The 22277-nt window shown below is 42.8% G+C and overlaps 1 protein-coding gene across 5 annotated transcripts in view; it reads right to left on the bottom strand.

Annotated features, from left to right (window-relative positions):
- Positions 1-22277, bottom strand: part of OBSCN (obscurin, cytoskeletal calmodulin and titin-interacting RhoGEF) — a 196106-nt gene that overhangs the window by 68199 nt on the left and 105630 nt on the right. For all 5 annotated transcript variants that reach the window (XM_087731710.1, XM_087731701.1, XM_087731692.1 and 2 more), the window contains 13 exons: positions 21522-21788; positions 19230-19496; positions 18399-18668; positions 17627-17893; positions 16493-16759; positions 15379-15645; positions 14414-14686; positions 10637-10903; positions 8338-8610; positions 7388-7660; positions 3589-3861; positions 1052-2407; positions 164-442 (listed from right to left, as the gene is read on the bottom strand). In XM_087731710.1, the coding sequence (XP_087587836.1) occupies positions 164-442; positions 1052-2407; positions 3589-3861; positions 7388-7660; positions 8338-8610; positions 10637-10903; positions 14414-14686; positions 15379-15645; positions 16493-16759; positions 17627-17893; positions 18399-18668; positions 19230-19496; positions 21522-21788 (4599 nt within the window). The remainder of the gene's footprint in view (positions 1-163; positions 443-1051; positions 2408-3588; positions 3862-7387; positions 7661-8337; positions 8611-10636; positions 10904-14413; positions 14687-15378; positions 15646-16492; positions 16760-17626; positions 17894-18398; positions 18669-19229; positions 19497-21521; positions 21789-22277) is intronic.

Genomic DNA, 22277 nt, shown 5'->3' on the forward strand with positions numbered 1-22277 from the left:
GCAAAACCCAACTGAACACACGAGGTTTGCAAATGAAACATTTTGTGGGCAACACATTACTTTTTTTTTTTTAATATAAATGGTGTTTTTCTGGAAATAAAGTTTATCCACCTCTCAGCAGGACCCCTTCCCTTTGTTTTTCTACAGTGATTTTGAGACTTACAGTCCACTCGAAGCTCGGCCTTGGTTGATGCAACTCCCATGTTGTTTTCAGCAAGGCAACGGTAAACACCCATGTCAGTGGGGACCACAGCTGTGATGATCAGCTGATGGCACCCTTCCTGGTCCTCATTGATCATGTAATGATCGTTTTCTTCAATAGCTTTCCCATCCTTGAACCAGCGAACTGTGGGGAGCGGTTTGCCAACAACAATGCAGTCAAAGCTGACTGGATATCCATCTTGTACCTCTTGGTTTTGGAGCTCAGTCATGAACACAGGAGCTAAAGTCAGGGTAGTTAGGAGAGAAGAAAGAAAAACGTGGTTGTTTTAAAAGATGTATTTTAAGAGCACTGCTGCCCAGTGCCTGAAGACTTCTGGTTTCTAGGTTTTTTAATTGCAGAGTGGTATCTTTTCTCTATGAAAACAGTCAAGAAGAAACTCCCTGACAAACACGATGAAGGTATTCCATAACACCATAAGCATTGCAATACCACAGCTGCAAACTATACATTACCTCTGTTCCTCTCCTTGCTGAAATGTCTTGTCTCCCTCAGGACTGATCTGAAACCCATTTCATTTATTTAAGTATAATAATCATAGCATTTATGGCCATATTATTGTAGTAGGGGACATTTCTATTGTGAAAAGCAGCTTTGTAGATAAGTCAATACTTTGCAACCCCCTCCTTCATCACTAGCCTCCCTCCTCTCCCTCAAAATGAAAAAGAATAAAAAATTCATCAGTTTTTCCAGAAGTGTAAAGTTTCCAGAAAAATATCTGCACGAAATGAAAAACAAAGGCTTTTTGGAAGTTATTTGTGAGGGACAGGATAACATTCTGAGCTGCTCCAGCTATCTTTTCCAAAGAATAAACAGGTTTGCTTCACCTACCTGTATCAGAAGTTAGCAAAGGTGGTGGAGGTCTCACTACTGGTGGTGCAAACTTCCCATGGGTGGGTGGTGTTGCCTTCCCAATACGCAATTCAATTTTTTTAGGGCCTTGTTCCAAAATGTCGATCTCCACGGGAATTCCCAGAGCACCAAACATCTCTCTGAATCGAGTGGCGGCAGCTTTTGCCTCAGACAAGATTTCAAACTTGATGTAGATGTACTGGTCATCCTCACGATACGTCTGATGGTCGACCACCTCTATATCCCCTTCATCTGCACTGACAAAGAGCTCTTCCTCCACATCAGATATCTCTGTTGAGATCTTGGCTCTGAAGAGTCTATGAAGTCTCCTTCCTGCTTTACGGAAAGCATCATCCAGCTCACTGCCAGATGAGCTCTCTGTCTCACTGTCAGTGCTTTGTTTAACCTGCTTCTCCTTACGAAGAACTTGAGGTTCCTGAGTGCCGATAACCACCTTAGCACTGTGTGAAACCTTGCCAAATTTATTGGATGCTTCACAGGTGTATTTACCTGCATCTTTCCTGTCCAGGCCAGTGATAATCAAAGAGCAGGTCCCATCACTGTAATTGTCTATGTGATAGTAGCGACCATCTGAAAGCTCTTCCCCGTCTTTCAGCCAACGGACTTTCATGTCAGTTTTGCTGTGGGCCACACACTCAAGGTGGAGAGTGCTTCCAGGCTCACCAGAGAAATCTTTGAAGGTCTCAGTAAACACTGGGCACTCCTGTTGCTTGATCTCTTTCCTGACTTTGTAGCCTTTGAAAGCAGCCTGGATCTTCACAGCAGCCTTGTTCATGGAAGGATCATCTAAATCTGGCATTTCTGGTTCAGCTGGCTTAGCAGCTGGGGCAGCCACAACAGTCTCCACACTGGATTTCTCCCACTGTTTCCATAATTTGTCTGTGGAGATGGACTGAACCTTGCTAGTAACACTGACACTTGTCTTCCCAGCTTTCTTGAGGTAGTTCACCAGTGAAGGAGTCCCAGCTCTAGACTCATCGTCTGAGCTTGTGAAAGAGAAATCTGCTTCTCCTGTCCTAGCCAGCTCATCACACGTGGAGTACTCCTCTGAGTAATAGTGAGACATCTCTGCTTCCTCCTTCCTCAACTTCTGAAGCTTCTCGTCCTCTTCAGGCACCTCACTGATGGAATCCAAGGTGGGCTCCCGGCTCATCCGGCGTTTCTTGGCCAGGGCTTCCCACAGGAGGTGAAGGTCTCCCTCCTGAGCAGCCTCAGGGGGCAAGCTGGGCTGGACATGGCCATCCACCAGGTCTTCTGGTTGGCTTGCAGGGGATGCTTCCCTGGCGATCTCTTTTAACATTGCAACTGTGGGAACTGAGGAGAATTAAATTGATAAGATGTTAAAAGTCTGTGAGTAAGCTCTAAGAAAGCACATGGAAACGTTATTCTAAAGCCTAGGCAGAAGAATATCAGCGGCATTTAACTAAGCGTTCTGTTGAGAACAAAATGTGAAATTAATCTAACTGGACGTGGCCCTGGGCAACTTGTTCTAGGTGACCCTACTTTGAGCAGGGGGGTGGACTACACTATCTCTGGAAGTCCTTTGCAACCTCAACTATCATGTGATTCTATGCATGTGCATAAAACATGGCCAAACAACTTTTTTTTTTTCTTCCTTGCACATTTGAACCCAATAAACAAATTTCTGCCCTTTTTGAATGTTGCAGTCAATGAATATCTGGTTAAGACTGTCAGTGGAGCCTGGAAAGCTATTCCAGGCTCATCCTATCTTACAGCTAGACAGGGCTTCACTGACTGGCTTGAATAGATTTCCACTGGTTGTAATGGGAGCAGAGACTCCCACTTCATATGGAGGAATCTGCCTGTAGATACTTTGGTTTAGATGCATCTGAATCTGAAGGTTGTGACTCACCCTCTGGGACAGACTGACTTGCCTCTGCATAGGGCCCAGTGCCATTTGAGGTGCTCCAGGCTGTCTGGGACATCCACATGTGGCTCTCAGATACAACACAGGATCTGTGAGTGCTCTGGGTCCCTCTAGAGAAGGAGGTGGAAGCCAGGAGTGATATCCTGAAGTGCCTCAATAGCACTAGATGCCTTTCTGTGGGCCACTGAATCCCACTGTAGGGGCACAATTCAGCTTCCTAAGCACCGTGACCCAAAGCCATTTGGAATGTCTGGGACAGGGGGCTGGCAGATACCATGCAGAACACATGAAAGAGCCCTTACTTTCTGAAGTGGCAGCTGAAGGCTGGGCAGAATACCCTAACGCATCTCAAAAGGCACCAGAAACCCATGTAGAGACAACTGTATCACACCTTAAATATCTGACTCAGGAAAACCTTATCTGAGCAGCTCAAAGCTGTTAGGGATTCAGAAACATACTGGGCAATACCGAACAGGAAGACAATGATTCTTTGTGGATTGTTATCACAGCCTGTAAAAGAAAACGAATTCCGGTCCAAGCTGTGGAGACGCCCCTGGATGTTCATAAACAGAACTGATTTAACATCACAGGAATGCACTGTCTGTACCTTCAAGACACAAGCTGGCAACAGATTTGACTTCTGGAGAAACCATGCAGGTATACGTGTCCTGATCTTCAGGTTTAAATGCATGAATAATGAGTATTTGCTTTTTTCCATCAGAGAGGATCTCGTATCTCCCTCCAGCTTGTATTTGTTCTTTTCCTTTGAACCATGTCACTTTCTCTTCAGTTTCACTTGATAATTTGCACTCCAAGCGAGCCACCTCCCCTTCCGAGACTGATCCTCCCACCAAAGGATGGGTGACTGTAACTGGAGGCTCTGTAATTACAAAAAAGTTAATTAAGACAAAGAACATATCATAATCTGGCTTTAAGGCACTCAAGATCACTCTATAAAATATCCAAGCATCCCATCCTTCATTTATACATTTTTTAGCTGTTGTAGACAACCAAAGAAAAAAAAAAAAAAAAAGACTGGCAGCATCCAAAGTTTGCACTTCCAAAGATAATATCAAAATAACTTTACAAGCTCTCCCAGTGGTTAAACCAGCTCCATTTAAATATATACATGCAAAAGTGGCTGCATTTTTCACATTCCTGTGTTTATTTGCTGATCTTCCTTTACCCATCACCAGTATTCAAGCAGTCCTACAGATTCTAGAAGATCTTAATGTTTAGAAGTGAAGCAGTTGTGAGGTGAGACAAGAAAGAAACAACAACAACAAAAAAAAAAAAGAGATTATTAAAAGCAGCATTCATCCCAGTCTTGAAAGTAAAATATATTTTTCTTTTTGCACTAGCTTAGGAAGAGTAAAAATTCTCCAAAAAAGCATAAAGAATTTAAAAATAAAAATTCTCTGTATCTTCTTTACTTTAGAAGGAGGCCTGACAATGGCATGCTCTTTGCATGACAGCGATACTCAAAATGAAGTCAAGACAAATGCATTAAACATGGAGATGTTAACTGGGATGTAAAGCACACAGCTGAGTTCCCAAAAGCAGCACGCTCCTGAGCGTGATCTGCCTCTCTGCACACTTCACCAGGGTGAGGGGACCCCTGCCCAAAATGCCTTGGGTTTGTTGTAGACAAAGTCAGCATATGCAGAGTTATCAGGGTTCAGCACTGGCAGCTGTTATCCTGCAAAAACATCATTGCATGTCTGAGCCTTAAACAAAAGAAGATTTTTTTTATTATTATTCTCACTTCGAGGAATTTGTTGGGCACTCAGCTATCACAGAAAGAGTTGCAAGAAAAGAAAGATTGAGGGAGTGGCTCTCCATCCCACTGTAGCTTCCAAAGTTTCACCAACAGACAGCAAAGGAACTGTGTCCTCCAGAATTTCTTTGTGGGGTTATTGAAAAAGATACACAAATAATATAAAGAAAGAGAAAGATGGGTGAAGAAGACAACACTGCCCACCCACTGCATTGGTTCCAGGGTCTTGGTTACCCTGAATGCATTCCAACATGCCCCTTTTGACTCATTCCATCCTAACTCCACCAGAAAAGAAACTCATGGTGACCGGACAACACATGGATGCAGTGCAGGCTGCAAGACAGCTTGATGCAGTTTGAAGAAAATAAGTGTTGAGTACTAACAATGCAGCAGGTTTTGTTCGTAGCAGCCCAGAACAATTTTTCCAAGCTCTTTCTCCTCTATTGTGTTGGCAGCAAAGCACTGAAAGACGTTACAGAGTGAACTCTTCCAGGAGATGCCTGGAATGGGTGAAGCAGGCATGCCATGCAAAACACAAGGTCTACAGCAGCTTGCAGTCCTCCATGGGGGCATCTCTCCATTCTCACCTAGCCGCACCATCTGAGGGAAGTGCACCGGCTCGCTGGCCCCAACTTTGTTTATAGCCGAGACGCGGAATCTGTAGGGTTCACCTGGGGTGAGATCGTCCACCATAAACTCCGTGTTTTGAATAATGCCCTTGCTGCATGACTGCCAGCCAATACCTGGGATTTTCTTCTCCACATTGTAGCCTAGAATGTCACAACCGCCGTCGCTCAGCGGCTTGTACCAAGACAGAGTTACAGAGTGGCTGTTCTTACTTAAAACTTCTGGTTCTTCAGGTGGATCAGGGTGGGCTGAAGGCATAACAGAGGTCCCGTGATGTAAGACACGAGCAATAATGCTTTATACTAAAACAACCAAGAGCCTTCTACAAGCAATGAGAAGAAAGAGCAACAGATTCAGTATTTGTCTTACTGTAAAGTTGAGTGGGTGCATGCCCGTGACCGCGAGACATACCTGCGCACCATTGAGTTTTCCCTTGTCTGCCCTGATCTACACTGCTAATGACAAACATTCATTTTCCAGCTGTCATCTCACATAATGTCACATATTGTTGTGATTTTTCCTTGCTGCTTTGTCCCACCCAGCTCCAAATAAAGATGACCCTACTCTGTCCATATTATCAAGGACCTTAGCTGAAAACTTCAAGTACATTTGGGCCTTGATCATATTTATTTCAGGTCTGGCCTTAATAGAAATCATGTTATTGTTGGACCACAGAGTAACTCTAGTAATTTAATAGCAAGTCACTCAATTTCTGTGAGATTGCTATATATGTCACAGCATCAAGGCAATAACAAATAAATACATAATGGGAATGGTCTGGTGTCCTACCAAATTGCCTACTGACGATCATACTCAGTACGTTGGAAAACGTTCCTCACTTAATTTACACTTCGGCTTAGAAGACAGAAATAATTTTTTTAGTCTTCAAGTTCAAGGCATTTACCAAGTAAATGACCTGCCACAATGTACCAATCCAACAAATTAAAGGCAAATAAGGTCAACAGAGAGTTCTTTAATTCTGGACACCACAAACATAACATAAAACCTTCTTTTCTCTATTTTCAGCCAAATTTCATACAGAAAAATCTATCACCAGGAGGGGTTCATGAGGATAATATTTTGCAGCTCCTGAAATGTAGGTGCCCAAAATAAGATAACGCTGTTTTAAATCCATCAACAACCAATTTTTTTTGTGGAAATGACTGGAATATATCAGAGATCTCTCAAGTCTCAGAAATCATTAGACAGACAGACTACCTGTAATAATTTAAAGAATGGATGGTCAGTCAGTGTCTCTTGAACATCTTGACTATAGTGTACAGCTAAAACACATTGCAATTATCTCATAACCATCACTGGGGTTGTGCTTGTGTGACCATTGCTGGGTGACCCACCTATCCCACTGTGGGAAGGAGCCAGACCTTGGGTGCTGGCAGGGACATTGATGAATCATTGGTCTAACCTGCCCCACGAGGGAATTGGGGAACTGTCATCTTTTCTACTTGTGAAGTACTCCAAGAGCTATTAACTCTTGTATCTCTGAAGTACAAGGTGTGTGTTTCATGGCTCTCACCCACATAAAGATTTTAATATGCAACTCATTAATCTGGAAAACTGGTTGCCCTGCACTTGAGTAGATTAGCAGATTTCAAAGGGTTCTCTGCTGCTCTGGATAATTTTTCCATGTGCACTCTAGTTCAACTCCCTGCCACGTCCATGTTTGCTGAGAGTGATGTTGAACTCTGAGTAAGTTGATTGCCTTTAGACTCTATGTTACATTTTACAAAAGACTGCAGCTAAAGAAAGCTGGTGAACATCTCTACCACCACTAGCCTGATATAATTTTCTTCTGATGAGGTAGAAGACTATTTCTGGTCAAAGAACAAGTTGCCCAGTGGCATCTTCTCAGACTAAGAACACTAGTTTGGGACATGCAAGGCAAAGAGAAAAGAATCAGTACAAAGATTAGAAAATTCAATGTTGTAGCTCAATACCAAAGTCTGAGGTTTCAAGTGCCACTGGGCTAGAACGACAAACTTACCTATAACAGATAACTTGGCTGATGCAATTGCTTCCCTGGAAGCAAAGGTCACCTCTCCAGAATGATGCGGTTGGGCTTTTTTCAGAATAAGTTTGTATTTGTTTCCATCTGCTTGTACCTCCCAGTCCTCATCTGACTGGATCTCTGTATCATTACTATACCAGGCAACTTCAGTAATTGGCACAGCTTCACTTAGGATGCAGCTAAATGTAGCTTTCTCCCCCGGCGAGACTTCCACATCTGTGAGAGGCTGCAAGATCTGTAGGCGCCATCCTGTAGATAAAAATAGGTAATCAAGTCCTCAGTTACAGAAACAAATACAAGCAAGAGACTTTGTGAATATTTATGTTGAAGCTTGGGACAGCCAGGCCTTGGAGACCAAGCAGATCATTAAAAGGGAGGTTATGTGTATCACTAGACCAGAAGGTATCCTTGGGGACTGAAACTTGGCAAAACTTTCAGGAGAAAAACCAACCTAACAGTCTTTCTTTCCCAAGTAGCAGAAAACCACAGTGGAGATACCATGCTATGCCTTGAGGATGGCTGTTCTTGTACTCTTAAAAGGGGTTCTGATCCCCACAGGGGTCTCCAGTAATAGCATAAAATACAAAGATGCAGAGATAATATTGTTGCTGATATAACTCTCATCTCTAAATCCCTGAAGTACCTACAAACACAACCCAACTCATCAGAATAATGACAGCTATAAGGCAGTCATTTGCTGCTAACTCATTGCCAACTGGTGCTGCTTATATCCGTCTCATGGCATACGGAACAAGAAAAAAAGGAAATTGTAACACATGATCCATTTGTTTTGTGGGGAGAAGATTTGGGTAAGAAGCAAGCAACAAATGCAGCTTTTCCTCTCTGCTACTCGTCATATTTTCCTAGTTCATTTGCCTTTTCCAACCAGAAATTTAAGCCTCCCCACGCACATGTGCCTCAGTTACCTTTCACCGTCAGGAAGGCCGAGGTCACTGCATCACTGCACATAAAAGTCACCCTGCAGCTGTCCTGGGGAGTTAAATTCTTCAGCAGCAGAAGATGCCTGCGTCCATTTTCAAAGTAAACCATCTCAGTGTTTTCTGTAGTTTTGGCAGGTTCATCGTCAATCAGCCAGTTGTAATTGTAGCACTCGGGCTTGGAAAGATAACATTCAAACAGGGCTTCCCCTCCTTCCACGGCTTCCACATTCTCCAAGCCCTGGACAATGCTGTTCTTGGCTAACAAAGAAGGACAACGAACAGTATTAATTGTTTGGCTGTGTATATCTGAATATTAACAAGCCTTGGAGCACTGGATGATTCCCACTGCTGGAAAGCTGATGGAAAGGATGTAGATGTGATAAACTCTGCTTGTAGGTTTAGTTGTTGATTTCAGCCATGCTCTAACGCAATTCTATATTTAAAAACATTTTAAGTAGTGAGATAGTTTAAAAATAACGATAAACCTCTAAGACCTCTAACATTTCATCTAGACTTCCTCCAGAAACCTGACTTCTGTTTTTACAAATAAAGAAAAAAATGTTGGTGTTTATGTGAGTCGGGCCAATAGTTGATAGAAAGGGATAGCTCAGGAAGATAAAGTATAATCAAATTCCTTCCGTCCCACAGCAGGAGACATTTCCCACAGATCTCCCAGGCAGCACAATTATCACCACAATTGGGGAGATGTGAATCCACTGACAGCTCATGATAAAATCTTGCTACCTTTCATGCAAAGCAAATATGAGAGATTATTATACCTGGCAAAGCTATAGTGACTATCATCTAAGTTAAAAAGTCTGCCTCTAGGAAACACAAAATGTTAAAATCTGTATTAACAGTATTTTGAATAGTAAATTTCTGAATTATTACAAAAGCTCTGTGATAAGGTATTAAGTTTATTTTCTCATGCATGTGTGGTCAGAAACATGCACATATCGCCACACTCCATTTGCCCGCAGAGTCATGCATCAGTTGGCATTTGTACATAAGCAATCAGCCTGATGTAAAATTAAATGTGGGCTGGTGCATGTGTATATAATTCGTGTTAGACCAGTTACATGGACATACTACATGCACAACAGTGGGAACATGCAGTTGAATAAACGGTCAGCATGATCAATAATATAAACCAATACCCTGAGACATTCCTGTTTAGATCTTTAGATCTCTATAATCATTATGTAGAACTGTTCTAAGAAAAAAAAAAAAAAAGCAATTTATTTAAAAAAAAACCAACAAAAACATGAGTTACTAAAAAATCCTGTCTTTTATAATATGATTCTATGATTTATATTTATAGAGAACAATGAAGGGTTTGTAAATCCTTGGAGAATGTATAATTTTGTTAGAACAAATCTCAGCTGTTTATTTGTGTGCTTTTGGAGCGCTGGTTTCTCTAACTATGAAAAGCAGCCGATTGGAAATCCTGCCTCCTCTGGGATGCTTTTAGATTACATTCATTAACATCTTTTTAAAACCCTAAAATAGAAAGTGTTTGTCAATGCAAAAAAGATTATAAATAAATAATACCCTGCTCTTCTGTACTCACAGCTCTGGTCAAAGAAGAAGGTATAATTGCCTAACAAACACAAATATTCAGAATTTACATCAGAACCATTGCTCTTACCGATCACCCTAATTCACCTGATGACCAAAACCAATAATTCCATACACAGCAGAAAAAAAAAAAATCAATATAAAATCCTAAACCTATTGATAATATTTCTATTTACTGTTTCTCAGGGCCTTCACAAATGCTGACGCCAAGTGAGAAGGTAATTCCTGAGTGATCAGTATTTGAAATAAGTAAAATACCAAGCTACCTTAGCTTAGCTGAAAATAAAATGAAATTCCACACTACCCATTAGCTACGGGTTTTAAGGCACACTGTGCGTAAAAAGCACTCTGTAACAGCAAAAAGTACTCTTATTACTCCTTTGGATCAACATTACATCTGTGATTTTACAATAATTCAGCAGGACGCAGCCCATTGCACTGATGTTCCAGTTCATTGTAGAAGAGGTATGATGCGTAAGTGGTGTAACAAGTGAGCGTTAGTTAGAACTAAGCTCCAGTGAAATGCTGCAGTTTCATATTCAATTCCCATTAACTCCCAACTACTTTTATCGTTGTTATCAGTACTGGCATGAACGCCAAAGAGCGGGTATCTGATGTGTCACTTATTGTGAGGTGCTGCCATGATTTTTCCACCTCTTTTATTTGGAACCCATGATAGTCTTCCTCTTTGGCTGGAAGACCTCACCTTGAACATCAAGTGCAGCCATCACTTTAGTGCCTTCAGCTTCACAAGAATAGATGCCAGTGTCTTCTGGTACCGTAGATTTAATTTTTAGCATGCTTACATTCCAGTCCTGATCGATAATCACTCGCTGCCCATCTGCATGTATTTCCTGATCATTTTTCTTCCATATGGCGTGTACTGGCCTAGAATATTGGCATATGAACTCTGCTGTGCCATCTTCATCAACAGTTATATCCTGCATGGGACTGACCACTTCAATGGTTGGATCTGTTAACCAACACGTCAGGAAGGACATGCATTAGTGGATCCTCATGGAAATCACAATTTAGAGAGTTTTGACAAGCACAGAGCCTGTGGGGAGCAAGCAGAGTGACAGTGCAAGCAGGAAGCTGACTGGGCACACTGGGGATTAGCAGTTTAGTCTGTGCTTGTGTCAGCATCAAGCAGGATTGAAGCAAAACTGGTACATTAGAATATAACTATCACGCCAGAAAATGGGCCACCAGCAATTAAAGCTTGTGCTTTAACAGCCCTGAACATGAACATCTGTGCAGAACATCTGCTGGGATTCCCTCCAGGCTTAGTTTTTCTCCCAGCGTTGCTGAAATCCTGTAGACTAGGAAGCGCTGGATGCGAAACACTTCTGCTTCCCAGAATGTGGCAGGAGCGCAAATGTGAGAGAGGGGACTGCAATGGATGGGTTGCTGTAAGTGGTTCCCTGGAACTCTCAATCCCACATAGCAATAGGAATATGCCACAGACTCTACTGGAGGCTCCTTGTATGAGCAAACTGCAACACTCATTAGAAAGAAATGTAATATTCAAATGCAAACACTTATTCCTGTCCTGTGGTGGTGATGGCTATGTGTCAGGAGTCATTGGCAGCACGAGGAGCAAAGATTCAGGACAATTGTAACAAAAAAATGGCACTTCACAGGAGACAGGTACTTATTGTTTTGATTAACCATGTGTTTCTCTGCAGCAGAGACGTAGTTTGGGGAAAAATAATATGATTTCCTTACAGATCTAGAGATGCAGCACGAACTATTGCAATCTCAGATTGAGAGCCCATAAAATGCTAGAGCAGCTGGATATGCAGCTCCTTTGAAGAAGGCGAGATCCATGAGGCTGCTTTTAAGCATCCAGTCTGTCTTTTAAAATACTAGTTCTGCTTCTTGGGAGGCAGCTGTAGGGCACAGTAGATATATCCAACCTCAAAATATTGTGAGCTTCCAAAGCAGTCAAGGAGTCCCTCCTGACATGTCAAATTGGACCACCTGCATACAGCCACAATATATATGCTAAAAAGAAAAATCTCAATGAAGTCTGAAAATGGAAGTCTCTCTGCAACATCCTTCTCAGCAGAACTATACCATCTTCCCCAAAAAATTGCTAGGGCTACAATGGGACGTAAAAAGATGACAGTCAGAGAAAGCTGATATATGTCCTTATCTTTCAAATAGTTGTTCTGGTCACAAGCCAGCTAGAATAAACTACACTGGACCTCTGACTAGTATGCTCCTCTTGAAACTGGTACATCAGGTTGAGGATTTGAGATGCTACTAGCAGACCATGGGAAGCAAAGATAGTTTTGCAAATGACTTTTGGAAACTTGTTGCAAGGCTTGATCCTGCTCTCTAAGGCTCCCTCTACCACTCTGTGTGTCTGCATGTGTGTTTATGGAGAGGAGGCATCAACGGCAGATCATGGAGATGTCTTGGGTACATCAGGACTGAAGAAGCAAGAAGGTATCTGTGCAGCTGGGAAGTACAATACCGTCTCCTTTCATAAGATGCAGACATGTGCTCCGCACAGCAAATGTCACCTGTGGTCTTGGAGAAGGAAGGTGTCCTGGTTCCACTGCCCCATTGGTCTTTGCCACTGCTACGCTAAGACCTTGGTGACCCATGCGGAACGGCAGAAAGCTCCTTGGGACTTAGGAGCTAACGTGTACACTGGGGCCTGTAATCCTCACCCTGCCCAGAGGGGTCAGAAGAAGGTGGCAGCTCCTTCAAACTTTTCCATTTCCCCCCCACCCATATGTGAAGACGCTGTCATGCTCGGCCACTGAATGAATGCAGTTGTAGGGCAATGACATTGCGAAGGCCCAACAAGAAAACCTGTCATGAGATTCCACATATTATAGAATATATCCAGTTACAAGCATACCTTACACCATGAGAATGGGGCACATGGAACAGAGAGAAAGACAACTTGTTCCTTGATGAAGAGCAAGCCACGGATAGCTAGATTGACTGAAATATATCTAGTTTAAAGACAGATCTATTTTTAAATTTATGGACTAAATAAGGTGCATGAAATTGGCTGTTAATACAAGCACAGTCAATTTTACTAGTATTTTACTTTCCTATTAAATAAAGTGTTATTGAGCACAGTGTAACTGGGGTGTTTTTAAATACCTTTCTCATCCTATTCCAATTATAGTCATGTGTCATCCTAATCCAATTATAGTCACATACACTACTGTGATTCAGCTTCACATTAAAGAAATCTTGCCTTAATAGAAGCACAAAATATCCACATACATATGTGTACTAGCATGAGCTGTGGGGTTGGACTAGATGATCTCCAGAAGTTCCTTCCAACATCAACGATGCTGTGACTCTCTGAAATGAAAACTTCTCAGGAGCCCTTTATTTGATTGAGTCGAATACCTAACAATGCATTTATTTTTCATTTATATTTTAGGCCCACTGGAGTTCTTTGGCTAGAGAGCTCAGAACCAGGTTCTGTCTCTGAAAATGTGAAACTCAAAATTGATAGAAATGGACGTGGGATTTGTGGGGTTTGCACACTGTGCTGTTGCTGCATCATTCTGATATTAGGAAGAAGTGATTTGGCATTTTGTCTTTGCAGAGAGTTAAATTTTCTGAATGTACGAGGGACACATTATACAGAGAAGGAGACTTCAACCACTGACTACAATTCTATATTGTGGCTCATTCCTATTATAGTAGACAGTTATAGCATGGGGTAGATTTTAATAAAGAACTCTTAACCCTTTATATCTCCATATATACAAATCCCTTTTCTAAGCAAGGAATAAGTGTTACTTTTGCCTGAAAAACAACAACTTTTCCCAATAGCTATAAAAGGACTGGATGTGAAGGAGCTTGCTTTATCAAGTCTGGAGCTCAGTGTTATTTGCGGCTTGTGGCTACCCTTACCAAATGAGAAAAATATTTCTTCAACAGACCAGAAAGCTTTGCTAGTGCAGTGATGACCATTACTATTCTGGCAATCAACAAATGAGGCTCATTTTGTCGCTGTGTTACTGCAATGTCATATACCCTTTGGTTTCTAGGAAGATCTCTGGAGCCATCAATATAACAGCCCAAAGTCTTGTCTTGGGAACATACTGAGCTCAGCACCAGTAGCCCAGCTATGGAGCAGCACAGTGGTAATTTTGTGAATTTCAAGCTACATAATATTTTGTGGTATTAAAAAAACAGTTGAAGGGGGGACAAAAAAACCCCATGTGCTACCACAGTGGTTTATGTTCAGCTCTACTTAGATGTCACGTGAAAGCAGCAGCCCTGAACCTGCAACCCTTCCTCACCTGAACCACTGAAAAAAATCGATGTGGTTGTACCTATAAGACTTCTGGTGTAAGCATGGGTGACTTACAGAAGTGGAGGGTTGCAGGACACAGAAGAACTGTGAATTGATTTAGTAAGGGTAGCCTGGAAGGCAGAAGCACTAGCACACTGAGCAAGTCCAGAGGTGGCCATCTGTTTCTTTCTAACAACAAAATACCTTTGACTAATAATTTAGCTGAAGATATAAGGGACCCAGCTCTGAAGGTGACAGTGCCTGAGTCATGGCACGCCACGTCATTTAGGGTTAAAGTGTGGATAATCCCGTCCTTCTCGGAGATTTCAGTCACAAAGTTGTTGTGAAGGGGAGATCCATCGAGCCACCACTGCACGTTCTTCACGCCCGGGTGCGAGAGCTCGCAGGTGAACGTGGCTGACTCACCCACAAAGACGTCTGTGTTCTTTAAACCAGAAACTATGACTGCTGCTTCTTCTGTATAACAGAGCAAGAGAAGGTGCCAAAGGAAAACAAAAGCATAAACATATACGTGTCGCTTCCTGCAGAACTAGCCCAAGCAACAGTGCAAGTTGTCCAGGAGAGTTAAACTTGTAATGCTGTTCCAGGGAAAAAAGAGCTAAAATTTTCTTTAAGGGATTTAGAAACCACCTTCCGTCCTTCACCTGCTTGCAAGCGCAGTGTGTGTGTCTGCAAATGCTGTTTCATTGGGAGGAAACTCTGCTCCACGACCAGGTCATGACTGGCTCTCCTGTGCGTTGCAACCATCTGCACTGGCATTGTATGAGGTGGGAGGCAGAGAGGTAGCTTAAGATTTAAATGTTCACTTACAGTGCTTTAAAAGAGTAATAAGAATAGCAACAATAATAGAAGCTGTAATCAGTAATAACAAGAATTTCAGTATTTTTTACAACCACTGCTCCAAGCAAATAGTTTTTCAGCAGTACCACCATCTGCTACAATACACCGTACGGTCAGTACTTTGACCTACCTTAACTTACAAACATTAGTCCAACCTCAGCCTGGATGTCAGTGTTTACATCTTCAGTGAAGTCAGGAAAGAAATGAATGGACTTTCAATTGTTTGCATCTGAGACAAGTTTGGCCAGTTATGGTCAAAGATTTTTGAATAAGAAATCCAGGCAGCAAAATCCCACATTTCACCTTACCTTGCACATACACAGAACCTGTGGTGATCTCGTATCCAGTGCTACAGGTATAATCCCCACAATCATCAGGCTCTACACCATGGATGATCAGCTCAGCAATGCTGCCTTTCAGCTTCATCTCGTACTTGTCACTGGGCTGAATGACCACCCCTCCTTTTCTCCACTCAACGGGGGCATCCGGCTTGGAGATCTCACAGCGCAAGACAGCTGTTCCTCCTTCTTCCGACTCGACATTTTTCAGCTCTTCTTTAAACAGCACAGGTAGTACTGCGGTGGAGAAGCAACTGCATCAGTGACAGTGCTCAGAGCTGAGAAACTTGCTTGCAACTTCTCTGCCTTAGCAGTTCCCATCTTTCTGAACCCACAACTTGCCTGCTGGCAAGGCCAAGCCCAGAGCAGGACTTTGAGTTGTATCATAGACACTCATGGGGATCAGTGGCTGATACTGTGAGGGTGTCCACTGGTGCTCCATAAAGGATTGCCATAGGTCACAGGAGCTCTAAGGGCATACCCACAATTTTCAATGTAAGCAGTTAGAGGCACAACAGTGCCAATTACAGCATTTGGACATTTAATCGCTGAAACCACACACTCTGAACAGGAGCCGGTTTTGAGAACTAAACTCAGGATCTAAAAGCATGATCTTGTTACTCAAATCAAAAGACACAGCACTCAGTATAAAATGAATAAAACTATAAGTTCCAAAAACGTAACCACTAGAAAAAGGCAGAGAGTCACAATTCTTGGGCTGCTCAGACACAAATAGGTATAATGGCTCAATTTAAAATGGGCTTGTTCTAGGTATGGTGAAATACTCCGGTCTCTTATTGTCAGGCAGCAGGCAAGTTTTCTAACTGCTTTTGTACATAACCTTCATTAGCAGCAGCTGCAGTTTTGCTCCCAGCTCTCGTAGTGAGATCAAAACTGCAACTGCAGAAATAGAATTGGGTTTAAAAGGCACTAAATTCCTCTTTGAAGAACAGATTGTGGATCAAACCCTTTTCTGCAGTTGTAATTCACAGATACAGACTGTTAATGATAATTCAGTGATAAAACTTCCTTATCACCCCTATGGAGAGCAGCCACAGGTGCCTTCAAGCAAGGCTTCTCCTACCTTTGACTTGCAATGATGCAGTGGTCTGCTGATCCCCTGTGTCGCACGTATAATCGCCAGCATCCTGAGCCTCAGCATCATAGATGAAGAGCTCGACATGTGTCCCCTCTTGCCGGATCTCATACTTGTCACTTGGCTGCAGCACCGTATCTCCTTTCCTCCACTCTACGGGTGCAGTGGGTTTTGTCAGCTCGCAGTGCAGCATGGCTGTGCCCCCTTCCTCCACCTCCTCATTTTTCAGCCAGTGTTTGAAAAGCACGGGCAGGGCTTGAAAGGGGGAATGGTGCAAAGAGAAAAAATTCATGAACCAAAAATAGAAAATGGAGGAATGTTTTATTTTTAAGGTATTGACAATGCCATTCATGAAGTTCATGCACAAGTCTGGCTGCATTTACCTAAGGAGAGCTGCCGGGGCAGGGATGCCTGGGTCTAAGCCAGTCAGAGGAGGAGGAGGGAGAGGAGTTAACCAGCAGGAAAAATTTCAGTTCTAAAGGAGCTGCATATCTCTCCCCATATCCTAGATTTCTTTTCACAAAGAATTCCCAACTAACTTCAGTAATAAGTTCTGAAGCCCAGATGGTTTTTCATCCCCAAAATAAAACCACGGAACAGGATAAAAGCACTCAAAGAACATACACCTGCAGACCTGAGGCTTCAGATCATGCAGCCAGGGATCAATTACAGAATAATTAAGGCTGAAGGGACCTCTAGAGGTCCTCCACGGATGGAGATTCCTCTGCCACTCTGGGTCCCAGTTCCAGTGTCTGACCACCCGTTCATTGTGAAGGGCTGGGTTTTCTTCCTAATGTGACTTTCTTTTGCTGCAGCTTGCAGTTGTTGACTCTCATCTGTTTACTGAGCACTCCAAGGAAAGTCTGTCTCTTTTCTGTAGACTCCCATTTGGTAGCTGCAGACAGCAATGAGGTCTCCCCTTCCCTCAACCTTCTCTTCCCCAGGCTGAACAAACCCAGCTATGCCTACCTCTTCTTATACTTCACGTTCTACAGCCCCCTGACAAACTTGGTGGCCTCTGCTGCGCTTCCTCCTCTACCTCAATGTCTGTCTTGTACCAGGGAGCTCCAAAAAATTGACATGCACACCTCTCACCACTGCTGAGCAAAGAGGAAATCATACCTTTCACCTCTAGTCTGGCAGTGGTCTTCCCATCAGCTGTGTGGCAGCTATACTCCCCTGAGTCCGCACGGTTCAAATCGTGAATGACCAGCGTGTGCACATTCCCCTCCTGCTTGATGCTGCACTTCTGGCTGGAGCGGATCACGGACGTGCCTTTCTTCCATTCCACTGGCACATCGGCCTTGGACACCTCACAGGACAAGTGAGCTGTGCCACCCTCCTGCAGCTCCAAGCTGTGGAGAGCCTTTACAAAGGTGACCGGAGCAACTGTGGGGAAGAGGGTACCAACACTGCTGCAACCGCCTAATCCAGCATCGCCCCCAGGTCAGAACTGGGTGCCTATAGTTACATTGTGAACCAGATCAAAGAGGAACAAACAAGATAAGCTATTGACATGGCCCATCTTTCAAAATCATTCTGTAGAACTTAACGGAAGTTTTTTTTCAGAGGTTTTGAATGTGTTTTGGAGTAAATATGATCAAAACCATCATAAGTAGGAGATTAATTCAGAGCATATTCTTGACATTCTTCAGCATTGATTCTGACATATCTTAGCTGTTTGTTTCAGGATAAGATGGATGTCTTCCAAGGATGTCTGCTATAAAAAAGGACTGAAACGACTAGCTCAGATGTATATATCTACCTCTTAAATGCCAAATTACCCAAGATTTCCAGAGGCCCTTCCTCCCAAATAAAATTCTCCAGAAGATAAAGCAATATTGACAGTGCTTACCAGTACCTTCTAAATCCCTCTTCCTAGGAGGTTGCTCACCTTGGACCGTTAGCTGTGCTGCTGAGGTGTGCTGCCCAACTTTGAAACTGATGGGCCCACAGTCTTCTAGTGTCACGTTCCTCAGGATCAAAGTGTGACGCGTCCCTTGGACTCTGATCTCATTCATTTCATTGGATTGCAGGGGAACATCCCCCAGGAACCACTGGGCATCCCGAGTTGTTTCTCGGGACAGCCTGCATTCAAACACTGCGTCTTCTCCTTCATACGAAGTGATGTCCTTCAGCGTCTCCACTATGGTTGCTTCTGGTTCTTTATGGAAAGGTCAACAGAGTTTGATATCTACTTTCAAGTGATGCTTCCTGGGTTAAACATTTCATTATGCTCTTTCTTGACAGTACTATATTATTTGAAAGAATGACCACAAAGCACTAAGCACTAAATGCATGGAAATGTAGTTACATGGGCATGTAATAACATATTACTTTCTTACAGATGCATAATGTGTATGTGTGCATATATATTATGCACACGTATATATGGTGGTCTATAAAGTATGCATGTTATACTGTATTGTGCCTATAATAAATATTTAATATATATTTATAATGCAATCTATGTATTGTGAAAACATTGTCAAGAGATTTTAGTGGGTGACATTAATATTAAACCACAACATCATTGACTAAAGACCCATTTCTGATTCCCTAGAGATAGCTGACCCAGTTCCTACCCCTCTGAAATCACTCTCGTCTCTGAGATCCCCATGATTCAATTTGGGCACAGGACAATGTTTAGCTGTCAAATTACTTAATCATGTGCCCCTGCCACAGTACCAAGCTCTTTTCTGCTCTTCCCCATGCAAAGCCCCACCTTTCACAAGCACAGCTGCAGTGGTTTGCTGGTCTCCTGTGTCGCACGTGTATTCCCCAGCATCAGCTTCACTCAGGTTGCGAATCATCAGCTCAGCCACGGGCCCAGCTTGGCGCATCTTGTATTTGTCACTTGGTCGCAGCACTGTCCCGGCCTTCTTCCACTGCACAGTGGCATTTGATTTTGAGATTTCACAGCTCAAAATGATGGTGCCACCTTCTTCGGCTTGCTGGTTCTGGAGTGGTTGTGTGAAGGTTACTGGCAAAGCTAAAACAGACATAAATCAGAGGAAAAAAAAATATCACGTTTCATTGCTGACTGTGTCTCTAAGTCTTGTGTTTAGTGAAACTGTGGTGGCATTCCAAATTTCATTCAAAATCAATTCCAAAATTACTTTAAAACCCAAACAAGGAATGACAGAAAGTGCTGGATTTCCAGGAGCGCTAAGCACTCTGCACTTCCCAAGAGTCACTGGGCACTGCACACACCGAACACTTCTGGGAATATGTTCCTTTACACAGGAGCGGTCACAGATGTGGACTCTGGAGCTTCTAAGTGCACGTATCTCCAAATGGATACCAAAGCTACAACTCAAAAGCCTATGCCTGATATCTGTCTTTTGGGTATTTGGTAGGGTGCATGGAGAAACATCATTATATAATGCCTCTCATTTGAAAACTGGACCCAGAAGAGAGATGAACTCTAGAAGTCTCTGCACTGATGTTTATCACTGATGGGTCAAGATGGAGTTTTGGTGGGTTGATTTACAATGTGCCACATGTAGAAGTTTAGTTCCTCAAGTCCAGTTCCCTAGAACAACCTTGGTGGCTCCACAGTTACAGCTGAATTGGTATTTACAAGGGAAGGAGATGGAGCTCTAGAAATCAGAGTGAATTCACAGGAACTGGGTGGCAGATGTCTATAAAAGGAAAGAGATCTGAAGGTGCTTGCAGATGATGCAGGAATGGATGGTGTATTGTGTGGGACAGCTGGGCAATGGCTGGGGTCAAGGCTTTTGTACAGTTGCATTTGCAGTGAAGGCATCCCATTGTGCAGCTAAGTCCTGCAGCCCCAGGGCTCTTAGGAGCCAGCAAAGGAATAAGTAGGAGAGAGGAATAATGTCTTTGTGAAGACCTAGTCTGTCAGACTGCATCACTGTTGATTCAGAAATCCTCATCACAAAAAAGGACCAGACTCACTGCCACAGTGTCCCTGAATCTTACCTATGGAACACGTAAACTAACCTAGAGCTCTCTAAAAGGTGAAGTGAAAGCTTTATGTCACATTTCACTACCAAGGATGCCATAGTTTGCTCATCGCCAGAATCACAGATGTAGTCTCCAGCATCCTTCAGCTGCAGATCGTGGATGAGTAGCTCCACAGCAGACCCCATCTGCTTCATCTCATACTTGTTGCTGGCTTGGAGCAAGACTGACCCTTTTTTCCATCTCACTGGTGCATTGTGTTTGGAGAGCTCAGCATGAAGGGTGACCGTAGAGCCTTCCTTGGCTTCCTGGTTGTTGAGTTTTTTTTCAAAGAGGGCTGGAGTGGCTGGGACCACACATAGAGACACAAATGGACAGCCACAATCAGAGGATCTGCTTATGGTACAAATATTCTGGTATCATTGGATCCTGAAGTTAGTGTGATAGCAGGCAGGTGCACGCCCTTCATGGGAGAGGCCTCAAGGGATATTTCAAAAGACGGCATTTCCACAAGAACCTTCTGGCTCCTCTTTGTTTTACCTGATCTTGTATCTCAGAAAAAGTCACATTAATATTGTATTTGTACCAGTACCAGAGTGGATTTTAAAAAATGGACATATTGGCACATTGCACCTATTTTTAAGACCCTAGGCACTAGAAGTATTTAGGTACCTTGCTCTTCAGCTGAAGTTTAGTGCCCAGGTGGGTTTGGGCACTTTGACCCTTGAGCACCATTTGCCAGGTGGGACTACAGCTCAAAGGACTGACGTGGTTAAGGATCAAAATGGTCTCATTTTAATTTTAGTTCCAGCCTTGTTTTTCTGAATGACCAGAAAGAGGCCCTTGGGTCTAGGATCAAGCAGTTACTGCGCTTGGGTCCCTCCGTGTTCATTGCTCAAGACACCACAGGACTTCACATAACTTCTGAAAGCAAAAAGACTCAGCTGCTTTATGCCAGCAAAGTACATCTACTGTCCTTGACTTCAGATAACACCCTCCTGCTAGTACTAAGCTAAGGAATTAGAACAAATTTCTCATCTTAAAAAAAAAAAAAAACAAAAAAAAAACAAACAACAAAACAACCTACCTTTAACAGTTAAAGTGGCTGTCGTTTTTTCATTTCCATTATCGCAGGTGTATTTGCCAGAGTCTTCTGGTTTTAAATTATATATCTTTAAGGTATGGATTGTTCCCTCTTGCCTGATTTCATACTTGGAGCTCGGGGAAATCACTTGGGTGCCCTTCTTCCACTCCACTGCAACCTTAGGCTGGGAGATCTCGCAGCGGAGGATGGCTGTTTCTTCTTCCTGCAGTTCTGTGCTCTGTAATTTCTCCTTAAAGACTGGAGGTGGCACTGAAATTACAAACACAGAAAAATCATTCACAGTCAACTTTATCTTGTTTCCCTGCAGTGTTAAAGCTACAGCTGAACAGTTAAGTATTAAAAAATACTTTAGCTTCTGTGTTATATATTGGGGGGTTAAAACAAGTGAATGGATTATGAAACCCACTCACAAATATTTGTTGAAGTTACTGAAATGCTAATCAAAAAACTTTACAGATGTTTTAACTGGCTCAGATGGGATGGGGACTTTGACCGGACCAACAGTTTCAGAGAGGGAAGGAGAAGGATGTTTGAGAATTTCTTCAAAATGGTGTTTAAAGAAAGAAAGACTTCAAAGAAGAAAAAGAAAAAGAAAAAGGAGAGTGACAACAATGAAAATTAGGTCTGTCGATTCATGTACTGGAACTACCCCAGTAATTTCCCTAGAAACCAGTTAGCTTCAGGACGCTGGTGATATTTCCACTTTCTATCCATAGTGATAACAGTGTATGAGACCAC

Source organism: Nipponia nippon, unplaced genomic scaffold, assembly GCF_047370975.1.
Source record: "Nipponia nippon isolate SJK-2023a ecotype South Korea unplaced genomic scaffold, ASM4737097v1 scaffold_1, whole genome shotgun sequence".
NCBI lineage: Eukaryota > Metazoa > Chordata > Aves > Pelecaniformes > Threskiornithidae > Nipponia > Nipponia nippon.